This window comes from Strix aluco, chromosome 8, assembly GCF_031877795.1.
Source record: "Strix aluco isolate bStrAlu1 chromosome 8, bStrAlu1.hap1, whole genome shotgun sequence".
NCBI lineage: Eukaryota > Metazoa > Chordata > Aves > Strigiformes > Strigidae > Strix > Strix aluco.
Genome location: NC_133938.1, coordinates 8205121 through 8219184, shown reverse-complemented (window position 1 = coordinate 8219184; position 14064 = coordinate 8205121). Strand labels below are relative to the sequence as shown.

The following is a 14064-nucleotide window of genomic DNA, read 5'->3' as shown; positions in this document are numbered from 1 at the left end:
CCTTTGTATGCGGCTCACTGGTAATTCTGTGCTTATTGTCAGTGCTGACAAGCTTCTCAGTAATCTGTTGGCTATTGGAAGTTGCTCTGATGCTCTACCTTTGCCAACAGGCAAGCATACATTTTTGGATTTCAGCAGCATCCTACTTCATGTCCTGTGCTTCATTCCTGGTGTGGTCACTGATAGGGTATTGCAGCCTCTGACTTTTTAAACCATTTGTGGTACAGCCTGAGTCTTGTTCATTCCTTTTTGCATCTCTGCATGCTTGTTTAGGCAGGCTTTGTCCAGGTGCCATGTTTTTCATTTCTGTGATGCTACAATCTTGTGGTCCCTCTCATCCCTGTGAGACTTTGATTCTAAAAAAGAGGTAAAGAGGGGAAGAAGGCATCATGTCACTGAAGTCTTGAGTCCATTTCTTTGGCTTTGCCCACTGGCTCTGCTTTGGCAGACTCACTGCTGGGGTTTGTTGGACATAGCTGCTGTTCTCCATTCTTTTTGAGGAGGATCTGTCACTTGACATTGCAGATGCTCCTACTTGTCCCTGCTAGGAATTTCAGTGCAAGTTACTGACTTGCAGGTGCTGCTGGAGACAGGATGTTGGAGTAGGCAGACTTCTGCTCTGACCCAGTACTGTTGTTCTTATGACTCTCAGTATCTGCTTAATCAGTGGAATATATCAGCTTGAGGGGAAGGAAAATGAATGGGTTTTTATTCACAAGAGCCCAGACTGTTTTTTTTCAGTTAGATGGTTTTTAAGGGGTGTTGCAAAAGCAGATGGACAAAAAGCTGCGTCATACTCACCTGCGAGCAAACAAATGGCAGCATCGCCAGTATGATTAATTGTTACTGTACTAGAGGGGCTGCTGTTTCTGCGGTAGAAGGTCTAATGTGCCTGCTGCCCTATATGGATAACTGTCTGTGCTCACATACATTTTAAAGCACCTTAAATTGGTTATCAACGGGTTTCCTCTTGCTACAGCATTCTAGGGCCCACAAAATGAGGCTGCCTTCCTCTTCCTTAGGATGCTGTTAGTTAGATATAGGGGGTGTTTTAACTTTCCCTGTTGTGAGGATGGTAGGTAGGACATGTAACAAGGAAGAAGTATTCTCCAGCAGTTCCTTTTTTTAGACTCCTCTGTTCTCCTACATGCTGTATCTGTGTCATTTCTATTTACCAGTACATCTTTCTCCCATTTCTCTACTTTCTTTCTCTAAATATTTTCCTACTCTGGAAGCCACTCTGTCTTAAACCAAAAAAAAAAACCCAACCCCAAACATGAACAACTTGAGCTTGACTGGTAACACTTTTTCCCTTATGCTTTCCACTACACTGGAATAGCTGCTTTGTTACCTTGGTTTTGTTTATTGGTGGGATTGTGGTACTTGTTTGTTCTAGGTAAGGTATGTTTAGGTACTCTGCCAAACTGGAGACAAAAGGAAAAATAAGTATATTTTCCCTCTCCTCTGTTCACAACCTACATGTTTAATACTGTGAAAAGCCTTTCTACAGGAGTTGTGTATCATAAAATCTCCATGGGTTTGGTGGTGGTCAGCCAGCAAGAACAGCTTGTAGTCATGACATCCACACATGGTGCGTCCAATGCCAAACATGTGGATAGTGTCATAGGGGAAGGTGTTGGCTGATACAGATGAAATCTGCCACCTTTAAAAGGGAAAATACTTGCTTTTCAGTGTGGAGAATATACATCAAGGAGTATATTCATGCTGATGTTCTTTTCAACAAAACTATCAAGATATGTAAGTGGTAGAACTAAGTAGTATGTGCACACAACAAAGTCATAATATTTGCTCCTTTAAGCAGTTTTCATTACTGCTATTACCTGCAAGTACCTAAAACGAATCTTATAGACATTGGAAACATAGTTAAATTCCTGTTCTTGCTTTAAAGTTCTTGAAAGTTCTGTCTTTAAAGCCAAAGCAAATTTATTAAGTAGGCTCACTGCAGTCGCAAGTATTGATGGATAGCAAAATTTTTATAGGTAGCACATTTCGGAATATGATAAAGTGGCTTTACTTTTCTCAGCATCTTTCCAGATGCTGTGTAAAGTAATCTACGTAAATCTAACTATTACAGATTAACCTTCTTAGCTGTCAGGTTGCAGCTTTTATTTATGTTTTCGCTGATCAGATTAAAAATGCTGCAGACACAGGTTGTGTTGTTAATATTAAATTTTCTATTCCGGTCCCTAACAAATTACTTTTCTCTGTGCATTGGAAAAACTGGTTAGTAGAGCTCAAAGAGTTTAATTAGTAGGCTGTTTGAGGCAGAATAGGTATTCTGAGTCATTGTTCAGAATTACTGTGAAATTTTAGTGTTGTGGCTTTTTTGTTTTTTGTTGTTTGACAGAGGCTGAGGTACAAAACCTTAAATGTTGCTGAATTAAATCATAATGACAAAATTAATAGGGCTTTTTGAATTTGCAGTCAGCCAGGCTTCAGCTATTGCTGCTGCGGTATGTTATGTCCCATTTAATATCCTTGTTTTGCAAAACAAACTCTTGTTTTTCTGTAGTTTTGTGTGCTTCTGCCATTTCCTTTAGACTGGAAATGTTACTGGCACTATTTCCACATAAAATGCTTCAAGGTTTGAGGATGCACCGGGTTTTCATATCTTAGCTGTGCCTTGCCTTTCTCAGTTCTTGTGCTTGCATAGTTCTTCTCAGCAAGAGAGCATGTTCTTGGCCTTTTAACAAAAATCTCTCCTATAAACCAAGTTTACTTCATTAAGCCACAACTGATTTTCACTCTGCCTGTGCAGTTCTCAGACCCATCACAGAAGTGGGGACCTTGGTCAGTGCACAGGCTCTGTCGTGGTTCTGTCTTTCTGCTCTTCTTACCATCACTCCACCACTCCTTACTGTCATCTTCTAGAATAATGGGTTTTCTCCTAAGCTTTGAATCTGGGTTCCTGGCATCACTTTTGTGTGCAAAACTTTGGTACATTTGCACCAAATTGTGCACATGGAACAGTATGGGATCACTGTGATCTGAACTTACTGTCACTTTGAAGCCTGAGCAGTGAAAAATCACTGCTGCTTCTGGTTTGCTTTGCTTCTGCTCCATTGTTCACTATTTTTAAGTTGCCTTCCACTTCCATCTGAATTTCAGAAATACTAGTATTTGGGATGTGATACAGGAAGGGAAGATAAGTCTGCTGTGAACTGTGTACCTTTTCCATGACCTACTGCTTCACACTACCTTTTCTCTTTTGGTTTCAGACCATGTAATTTTTTTACCCTCTTAACTTCATCTTCTCTTATGAGTAATGGTATTAAGTAGCACAGTGTTAATATTTCATATCCAGTCATAGTCTTTACACATTTGAAGTATCTATAGGCTTTTGCATCTCCTTTTAGTCACAGTTTAACCAAAGGTTATCATATTTCAATGTTTTAACACACTGGACACTTCTAATCTTGCATCTTAAGGTACTCTCAAGCCTTAAGTCATTCTTGATTTAAAAACCTGGTGGTTGCTGAAATTTGCCTTCCGTTTGTTGCTTTACCTATCTCCAGGACATACATTTCTTGTTATAGTTGAGTGCAGTCTTCACCATTCTTTATGTACCACTGGTCCAGTGACACTGGCCTACTTGGGATGTAAAAGGCTTCCTCCCTTTCACTTATTGCATGCTTTATATAATGTAGTGACTTCTTTAATTCCTGTTGCAGATTTTTCACAATGCTGCTTACCATTTTTTATGTGCTGGTATGTCCTTTTTTTTCTGGGTCTATTTGTTTTCACTTTTTCTTACTGAATATTGTTTTAACTTAGCCTGTTTGTTTCTAATGTCTGTTTTCTTGTGTTTAATTTATCTCTTCTTCAGCATTGAATTTACTGTTTGGGATAGACAAGTCATGGCTGTTTCTTGTCCATTCATGCCTGTCCCCAGAACACTGGATTTTTATAGTACAGTCCCTGTTCTGTTCTGGGACCGAGCAGGGAGGAGTGCAGCCGTACTCTTCTCAGAACAGCTGCTGATTCAGAGGCTGTGTGCTCCTTGAAGGACAAGGGAGGAGAAGATGAAAAGAAGAGAACCAAGAGATGTCAACTGCGGGGGGAGGGGGAAGATCCAAATATTTGTTCAGAAATGGAACTCAGTTGTCTTACGTATGCTGGGAGCAGTAGCTTCTGAAAATGTACTTAATCAGTTGTTTGCAGTAGTACGGACCAAGACATGTTTAAAATACAGTTTTACATTTAAAGAAAGTTGATAAAAGTAGGAAAACAAAAAGGAGGATAATATGTTCTGCAGCATGAAATGTGCATGTTGTTTACAAGATACTTCCATGCACAACTCACACTGGTCCAATAATAAGGTTTCTGTCTTAGGGTGGAGGAGACACAGTTTTAGATCCCTGTTCTAGTGACTGTTACGCTGTCCAAGTTCACCCTGGAAATCTTGATGTCTCTTGGTTTCTCTCCTCCAAATAGGAATAAAAGTGCTTTCCTCAGTAGTGTTCGTGAGGAAAGGTGTGTTACAGAGATAAAATGCTTCCATGCTACAGTAATGGGGGAACTGCAGAAGACTCCCGCCAAGTCAGCAGCATCTGTCTCAAACTGCCACTTAAGCTTTGCATGCAGATTAGTTCATGTCCTCAAGTACAGTAATTACACAGCTGACTTTGTTAAAACTCTGTGTAGTACGCAGGTAAGAGCAAAGTCTTGTTTCAGGTGAGATACAGAACATCTGAAATGCTAGAAGCCTTTAAGAGACTGTAAGGCACTATTTGCAAGAGTAGGTATGTTTTATATCGCTTGTGTGGTCAAGTTTAAAATGGAGTAATTGCATGTTTTTAAAACTTCTGTGGGAGTAGGATTTTTTTGAAAGGATCGAGTCTTGCTGGGCAGCAGCAGGCTCTGTCAAAGCATGCTCCATGTTCTGCGTGGATGTGTGGGGCTATTCTAGAATGAGAGTCACTACTGTATCTAATTTTGATGGATAGCAGCTACTGTCAATTGGTATTTAATTTAGAGGAGAACTGCTGCTGCTTCAGCATCTCTGAAAATCAAGATACTAAATTACACTAAGGGATTTGTCAAAACTACAGGGGAGGACAAAACTCATGTAATCTCCTAAGTCAAGCTTTCTAACTCTGCAAGGAGCTGGTTGAATGATGTTGCTTTCTGTTGTGGGGAGCTTGCACTTGGATTTGGGGAGGGTCTTGCTTTGGTTTTGAGGTCACAGTGTTCAGGTCCTGGCTGTTCTCTTCCAGACAGAGATGTGGATGTGGAGGGGTTGCAGTCACCTCACTAGCACTAATCATCTGATTGCTTTAGCTGTATTCATAGGATTTGTTTCACATTTTGGGCAACGCTTTGTTTTATTCCCCTCTTTTTTTCCTAGGCTTGTTGTCATGGTATCTGGCACTTCCCATTCAGATATTAAAATTGAGTGAGTGGTGTCTGTATGTCTGGTTCATTTTCCCTCTCTTACCCTCTCCCCGAGGGAGAGTTTTACGTGGGATGTAGCATGCTGTTTGCAAGGGCTTCCTTTGGGGTTTTTTTAATCACGTAGCAGTGTCTCTGTTGGAGAAGGCCTGGTGCAAAGAAGCCACTTCCACTTGGACTGGAGTTTATTAAATCTATGTGCATAGGGCTCCAATGGGAGCTCATTGTGCAAAGTCATGACTCCCCCCGAGCCCCCCAGAAAGGCCCGTCTCCTGTGCAAATGAGCTTTTATCTAAGTCTCTCTGGCACTGCCAGGATTAAGGCAGTGACAGGATTTTTCCCCCTGCAGATTCCCTGTAGGGAGGGCCCAGCCTTTGCTATTTAGGTATCAGGGCTCTGATGCTTATGGGGAAGAAAGTTTGCTTGAGGAATCTTGTCCCATCTGAGGAGGTTTGTGTCAGCATGTACACTTTTACAGGTGCTCTAGCCAGAGCTAGGCTTCAGCCTGTGGAATGCAGAGGGATTTTCCCTGAGGTTTGGGTTTGCTTATTTATTTGTTGGGAAACTGCAAACATGGTTTTTAGGGGGGGATCTGTTCTAAGTGTATCACAGTGCAAGTCTGGAACCTGGCTTTTCCTCAGTAGGATCTTAAGAAAAAGAATCTACTGACAGTCAAATTTTGCTGATGGCTGTTTTTAACCAAGGATAAATTGTGTTCCTTAATTGTAGGTGCACTGTAGCATCAAGGCATATCTGGGGCTCTAGATTGGATTTCATTTAAATACAGCTGGTTTTTCCTAATCTAGAAGGAGATTCAAAAGAACTAACAAGGGCACTGACATACAGTAACTTGATGGAAGGTTCCCAAACAAAACTTGTACCCAGTCACCTGTCTGCAAAAGGCAAAACCCAAGCTTTTTATTACTCATCCTTCTCTCATTTTTGCTTTGAGACATTTTTCCCTAAACTCCTGCAAAAGTCATAGTTACATTGTAATAAGAGGAGGATACTTTCATGTACAACATGTATTACATCCTAGTCTGTACAAATATAAGGAGTCTGTATTCTAAATAAGCAATAGATTAAATGGTTGCTGTGATAGAGCTGTGCTAAGCAAAGAACAAGTTACCTTCATAGTTGGATTACAGTGAATTGTGACAGCGACAGCCTTGTCTTAATTGGTCCTAGGGACACTGTGTGCAGAAGCTCCTTCCTCTCTGGTTTGCTTCTGCTGTGACTGCAAGGTGCATTGCTGGGGTGACACCAGGTCTTCTCCTTGATAAAGGGATGGACTATGAATGAGACCGATGTTACTGGTATAAAAAAAGCAGCTGACATGGAGCAGGGTTTGAAATGATCTCATGATCAGATCTCCTTTGCCCTTGATCTGAATCTTCTCTCCATAGCTTACCTCCTTTTTTAGGTAAACAGCTCTAGTTGTTGATAACTCTCAGAAATAAACAAAACACAACAACAACAAAAAATGGCAATTCACTTGACCCTCTTTATACATTTTGAATGTATTTTCTCAAGGGTGTTTATGTAACCTTTTCTGAAGGTCCCTACTTCATACAGCTTTTCATAAAAGTTGTAGTCATTCTTTGTCCTTCCAAGAATGTGTTTAAAACACTTCTGAAACAGTTTGGAGGCTCTGCATTGGGACTACCAGCTGGAGCAGGGCTTACCTTGAATGTCAGTAAGTCTCTTCTGTTACTGTTACTTAGAAGATGGAATGCATGACGAGTCTCTCTGCCAATCTCTCTTACTTGCTGCTTTCCTTACTAGCCATCCGTAGGTGGTATTTATTAGGAACATCCCCAGTTTGAGAACTGTTGGGGAAGGTTGAAGAGTGTGTGCAGGTCTGCTTGGAAGAGTCACAGGTGGACAGCAAGTTGAGGTCAGCTGCTTCGATAGGGAGAAGCTCACCCTGGCACCTGTTTAATCCCTAAATGTTTGGCAAGGTTGGAACAGGCAAAAATTGGAGCTGGGAGGCTTGGAGAAATCATGGTGAGCACTATTTTATCTTTTGGTCCCAAACTCGGAGTGACTGAAGGCTGTTAACTGTCTGACGGCTTCTGCCTGGCTAATATGAGATGAGCTGTCAGACGTGGCCTACTTCTGAAGGAAGGGATTGTGTCAGAGAAAAGCATCAGTGCTCAGTGGCGTTCATGTTATGGCTGTCAGGCGGGCAGCTTTAATTAGGTTTTACATTTGGGCAGGGGACAACAAAACCACAATTTAAGGCAGCTTGCATTGTTGCTGTCCCATTCTGTGCTTGTTTTCATGAGTGAATGTTTATAGTGTTGACCATAGTCCTTTAATGTGATTTTGCATTCCAGAGTAACATGTTTTCAAGACAAAAAGGCTGTTTCTTTTAATTTATCTGGTCGCAAGTCAGCCATTAAAAGTTGTACTATTCTATAAGTTGCTTTTAGAATAGTTTCCAGCAATAGGAAGGCTTCAAATTTGTCTGAGAAAGTAGTTTTCTTCTACTTTCCCTGTGGGAATGATTGCAGTAGGAGCTGTATGGAGAACAACCAGCAGGAACAGTATTTGTAGAGCTTCAGAGTAGAAGAGATTATTGAGCACTTAACACATCTTGCCAAAACCTTCCCTGGATTAATTCCTGCTTGAGCTAGAGTATAGCTTTCTGAAAAATAAGTCTGAACTTTCAGAATTTCCAGCGGTAGAAGAGCTGACAAAATGGTTGGTAGATAGCTAAAATAATCTGTTACCTTCAATGTCAAAAACAGAGCAAATGCCTTCCCCAGGAAAACAGCATTTGCTTTGTTTCTAGTCTGGTTTCTCTTATTTCAACTGTCAAGCAGTGGGACTTTATCCCAAGTCCCATAACTCCATGTTTTATCTGCTGGACAGGCATTATTAAAAAAATCAATCTGTACTTCAGATGAAGACTAATGTAGTACTGTTAAGGTTCACTTTAACCTTTTTCAATGAGGTAGACAGATTGACCCCAGTTTCGATTGAAAGAGTTTTTCAGTACTATATTCTCATGACACCATCACCAAGGCATCAGTATCTTTCTTGAAGTACATACACCAGCACTGGGCATGGCACTTAGGCAGCGAAGCACGCAGTCAGATCAGAAGCAGCAATTTTTCTTTCCCTTTTTGAGCATGTGGCTTTTATGCTAAGAAGAATCACTTTAACCCCTTTAGCAGCATTGCAAGCTTGAGATGTCGTTGATTATCTGTCACCCTGTATCGGAGTCTTTCATTTCCCATTTGGAAAGTATGCCACAGTTAACTTGGTTTGTCGGGATGTAATCTTGGGTTGTGCTATCTAAATGTATGTATTTGTAGTTTACTGAGGAGATTAAAATTACTTTGCACCTTTGCTCTGTCCTCTGTTTTTACCCTCTCTCATCCTGCCTTTCTGCAGTTGATGATCTTCAGAAGCAAGGAATTTGGTTTTTTCCACTCATCCATGGAAGTAAAAAGCTTAGGGCCAATATCTATTTCCTGAGAGAGACCTGTAGGAAAACATCTTATTGGTGATTTCCTATGCACAATTCCCAGTTAGAGATCTGTTGGTTGATTTTATTATTTTTTTAATCCATTTAATGTGTACCATGTTAATTTTGCTTTAGTCAATTAATAAGCAGTATCAAATCAAGTGCTTTATAGAAGACCAAGTATATCAATGCTATTAAATTGACATTCTTAAAATTTGTAAGGCAAACTTGTAATCTCATCAAGAAGGATGTCAGTTTAGTTTGACAGAATCTATTTTCCATAGACCTAATTTGATTGACATTGATTTTATTACCCCTCTCTAATTCTTTACTATTAGAGTCCAGTATTGAATATTCTGTAATTTTGCCTTGCTCAGCATTAGACTGATGGACCTGTAATTACTTGGGTTATCCACTCCTCCCTTTTTGAATTTCAGTGCAAAATTATCTTTCCCCTAGGCTCCTGGAACTTGTTCAGTGCTGCAAGAATTACTGAAAATTGAAAGAGCACTGTTTTCCCCTTTTTTGGAATCTATTCTGTGCAAGTAGTCCAGATCATCTCATTTAAACATGTATAATTTTAGGAGCTCCTGTTTAACATCCACCTGGGTTGCTAGTTAGTACTTCATATAGCTTCTTCAGGTGTACATAACATGTCTCTTTTCTCTGTACTGTTACTATTACTATCTGCTGATGAGTCAGCACGAATGTCAAGGGATCTTTTTTCTGTAATCTAAAAAAAAGCTTTTGTTACTCAAACCTTTACTAGCCAGAGATTTTTTCTAGGTCGGTTTTTGTTTGTTTCTCTCGTTTCCTGTGATTTATTTTTTTCTTTTCCAACTTACACTAGTTTCTGTTTCCCCTTTATCTCTTAATCTAAATATGGAATTGGCCTAAGCAGACTGGTTTACAAAGGCAGGTACAGGTCTTTAACTGGCACTGCCTTTTTCATAGTTGCAGGCTTTTGGGTGTATGTGTAAATGTTTATAAACAGGGTGTATTGAGGTTTTTTTCTCTATCCTTTCTCATAGTTTGTTTTTAATCTTGGTGATTTTTGGCTCTGAAATGGAGCCTTCTAAAATATGAAATATGTGCATTACCAGCTTGGGCTTGGCTTTGCATGTGTTTTAAGACTGTCAAGTCCTTGATAATTTTTTAACCCTGTTATTGCTCACTTTTAGACCTGTTCTTTACCAGAACATAGGAGGTCGACAACACATTTTCCGCAAGCTAGATAAAACATTCAGAAAGAGCAATGGTAATAGTGATATATCAAGGTGTTGTTTTAGGATCATCTAGAAATATCTCTTGCCTGCCCTACTGAATCGCAGCATGCAATGCACTATTGGGTTCCAAATCACAGAAAATATTTACTATTTACAATGCTGTTCCTGGGAAGTGTAGCATGGGAATGAACTTCAGTGTCTGTGTGGGATCCCACTGAGAGGTCCAGCTGCTTGCTTCGTGCTGCCAGATTGCGTCCAAAGAAATGTTACCCTTTTCGAGTACATGCAATAAGAGCACACGATGAAAAAAAAACACCCATGAAAGTTCATACTGCTTCACTGTATTCTGGAACAAATCCTTCTCTTCATTCTCTACCAGTAACAGTTTTTAGTTATTTCATATCTAGAGTCTGTGTTCTGTCTGACATAAGGTGTATTGCTCTTGAGAGTAATTTAAAATAATATTTTTAGCTGGATATATAATTTTTTTGGTTTCTTAGCTGTAAATGTTTAGCACATTAAAGCTTTATTATGTCTGCCAGCAGTCATAAAGCTTTTCACAAACTATTTCTTTTTCTGGGTTCATTTTCTTTTAAATTTTTTTATATATTAGGGGGGTGTCTGTCTCCATTAAATGATGTATTTTCAAGCACCTCCCCTAAAAACCAAAATAAACGAAACAAAACATACCCCTGAAGTGGGAAGCTCTTAACTGAAAGATTTTTCTTCCTTCAGCTTCACTGGTACAAAGTGAGGCATATGGCAGAAAGCAGCAACAGGAATTTTTTGATTGAAACAACTGCACCAAGATTTCAGTAGGCTGCAAAGGGTGTGGGATTTGAGGGTGTTTTAAGATAAAAGAGGATTTTCTTGAATTAACAGAAATTCAGTGCTCAGAATGTTGAAGAGACATACCATTTTTTGTGAGAATACAGTACAGCCAATACAGCTATTAATGTATTTGATAGGAAGTCATAACCAATAGCTTCTGAGTAACAGGCCTTAAATTCTGTTATGAGTTTTATGTATTTGATGTTCAGGAACACAAAATCATGTTTCTGTATGCCTGTTATTCTAAGCAAAATTGCATAAGAATGTAATTGTTCTCTTTAAACCGGGTACTGCAGGCATGCATGCAGACAGCTTTATTAATGTTGGTACTTCTTACCCCTCACCTTGGAGAGAATATATTTCCAGTTGGTAGTGAGAATCAGAGATGATGGTATCTAAATAATTTGAATAACATTACTGGAGAACTCCAAGGAAAGGAGTGAATGGTCTACAAAATTTTCATATCATTCTTTTCTTGTATTGCCATTATTTCCTTCCCTACAGCTTGTGTTGTCTGTGGGTTTGTTATCCATGGTTTCTTCCTTGCGGAAGTGTTTACAGAAGTGAGGATGTTCCTATGAGAAATTAATAAAAATCATTGTACATATTGTAGAGGTTGGTCAGTCCATGTGCTGTGACAATAACAGTGGCTGGACATGGAAGCCCGTGTTAAGACAGACTGACAAAAATCTCCAGGCCTTGCATCAGCTACTCGTGTTATCTGAAGGTCAATAGATGGTTAATGGGAAAAATAGGGACATGAACTCTGGTTATCCAAGCCCTGATCCTTGTGTCTTCCTCTGTAAAAAGAGGTTTGCTTCCTTCTGCCTAGGACTGTTTAGGATTAAATATATTAAGGATTTGATGTGTTCAGTGGCACAGGGATTGGGGATGTATAAAATATCTCAGGAAGGCATGGCATGGAAAGTATCTTTACAGTATTTTTGCTCCAGGCTTCATCCTCAGTCAGACTTCAGCTCATTGTTGGTTAATGTCGTGTAACTTGGGTGAGAATATTTTTGTTGATATTAATTCAGCTCTCCAGGAAGACTGGATATGTTTTTATACTTTTTTCTGAAGTTAAATTGATTGGATGGAATTGCTCCCTGGATATAGTGTACATTAAAACAGCTATTTCTTGTCCCTACGCTTGCATGTGGGCATTTCAGGCATGAACTGCGGTGTTTCCATGGATTTTTAAGGTCTTCCATCGCATAGTTAGCAGCTTTGAATGCTTTGATCTGATTTTGTAAGACAGAAGCACTCCCTGTATTTGTGTTGCAGCAAATGCTGTATTTTTGGTGGCTTCTGACTTTGAGAAACACACAGATGCTTTTTTGTAGTCCAGGAGACAAAGAAACAAAGCTTTGTGCTTGGGAGGCAGGATCTGTGCCTCCAGGGTACATCAAGGCACTTGGTGTGCAGCTGCTTTCCCAGCCTCCACTTTCTCCTGGTGAGCAGGAGCTGGTTTGCTGTTTGCTGCTCCTGCAGATAGAAATCTTCTTCCACAAGTGCTTGTCCTTCTCCTTGAGAGGGATTTTCCACATGTTTTTTTACTTTCTTGCTGCCTGTGAGCAGGAGCACTTAGATCCCCTGCACATCAGTGCCCAGAGGCAGGTTGTCTCTCGGCTTGCTGTTCTCCAGATACAGAGGGATGTATGAGAGAGTGAGTGGTTGAAATAAGGGACCGCTCGCCTGCCTACTTGGGCTCGCTTATTCTTGAAATTTGATTATCTGTGTATGTGCCTTAAAAAAAACATAAGAATTGCTGTGTTTTCCAAATGTGCAAAATAACTTCAGTAGGAGGCTTGAGAAGGGAGGGAACTGGAAGTGGCTGTCTGTCACGTTGCATTAATAGAATTGATGCTGCAAAACTGCTTCTCGGCAGCCAGGAGAAGGTACCTCTCTGGTTTGGGTTTTCACAGCCCGTTGCAGACCCACGGCTCTGTCCCTGCACTGTGTGCACAAGTGTCCGTAGTGCTGACAGCGCGGCCTCTCCGGCTCCATGTTACTTAGCCCAGTTATTAACCAGGTCTCCTCTTTCTACTGCAAACACAAACACAGATCTTGCTAGTAAAACAGAAGCTGTTGAAATTATTTTGGCTGCTAAAGTGAGCTCCTGCCATCCTGTGCGCAGCAGCAGTTGTACTGTTTGGTTTTGCCGTCATCTCTAATACACAGAGGAAAGCTTTAAATATCGTCTCTTATCCTACTGTGACTTGATCTGTCCTTTCTCCTATTTACCACTGAGCAATAAAATGAGATGTAAAGGTGGCTCTCTGTTTCTGTCAGCTGCTTCAAGGTTGGTGTTAAAACACTGTTTCCTAACTTTTGCATTTTAAACATTTATGGACTTGTTCATAAACAGTAGCAAAATTGGGGGGGGGGGGGGGGTTACACTTATTAGGAGCTCAGCACAAAACTATTACACAATTCTGCTGCTTTCAAGCCTCATATGTGCTTTTTAGTAAACTTCTGGGGAAGGCAGGGTGGGAGGTTGCTGCTTTTTGTTTTTAAAGTTAGGGTCTTCAGAGCAGCAATTCAGAATTTTTATGTTGGCTTCCACTGTATTAAGGAGATAATGAAATGGTGAAGAATGGCATAGAGACTGTTGGGGAAAGCAGAGATGAAATGAACAGTGTAAGAAATTGTGTTTCTACTCTTGGAAGTTGTTCCTGTGCTTAAAAAAAAACTGAGTCTTTTTTTTTTTGTTTCTTGTGTTTCAACAGGGCAGAGTTTAGGGTATGGATTCGTTAACTATATTGATCCAAAGGATGCAGAGAAAGCCATTAACACTTTAAATGGACTCAGACTCCAGACCAAAACCATAAAGGTAAGATAATACAAAACACATTTTGCTCAATTCAGGAACTAGAGAAATAATTTCGGACAGTTTCATCAGTATTTTAATCTCCATTGTAAGGGGCACTTGGCTAACAAGCTCCTCCTTGGAACAGTGGGAGGACACAGAGGATGAAATCTCTTCTCTGAAATTGCTGCTATTGTTGAAGGGGGGAAAGTAACAGGAGGCTCCTTAAAGTATTGCAGTGAGGCTTAAATGTAGAATAAAGCAGCCGTAGTGATACTGTTATCCATAAACAGAGGTGAAGTATGTGACAG

At 40.2% G+C, this 14064-nt stretch overlaps 1 protein-coding gene across 6 annotated transcripts in view; it reads left to right on the top strand.

The window, feature by feature from the left end:
• ELAVL4 (ELAV like RNA binding protein 4) overlaps positions 1–14064 on the top strand; it is a 65255-nt gene that overhangs the window by 31662 nt on the left and 19529 nt on the right. For all 6 annotated transcript variants that reach the window (XM_074832082.1, XM_074832081.1, XM_074832085.1 and 3 more), the window contains exon 3: positions 13674–13777. In XM_074832082.1, coding sequence (XP_074688183.1) covers positions 13674–13777 — 104 coding nt within the window. The remainder of the gene's footprint in view (positions 1–13673; positions 13778–14064) is intronic.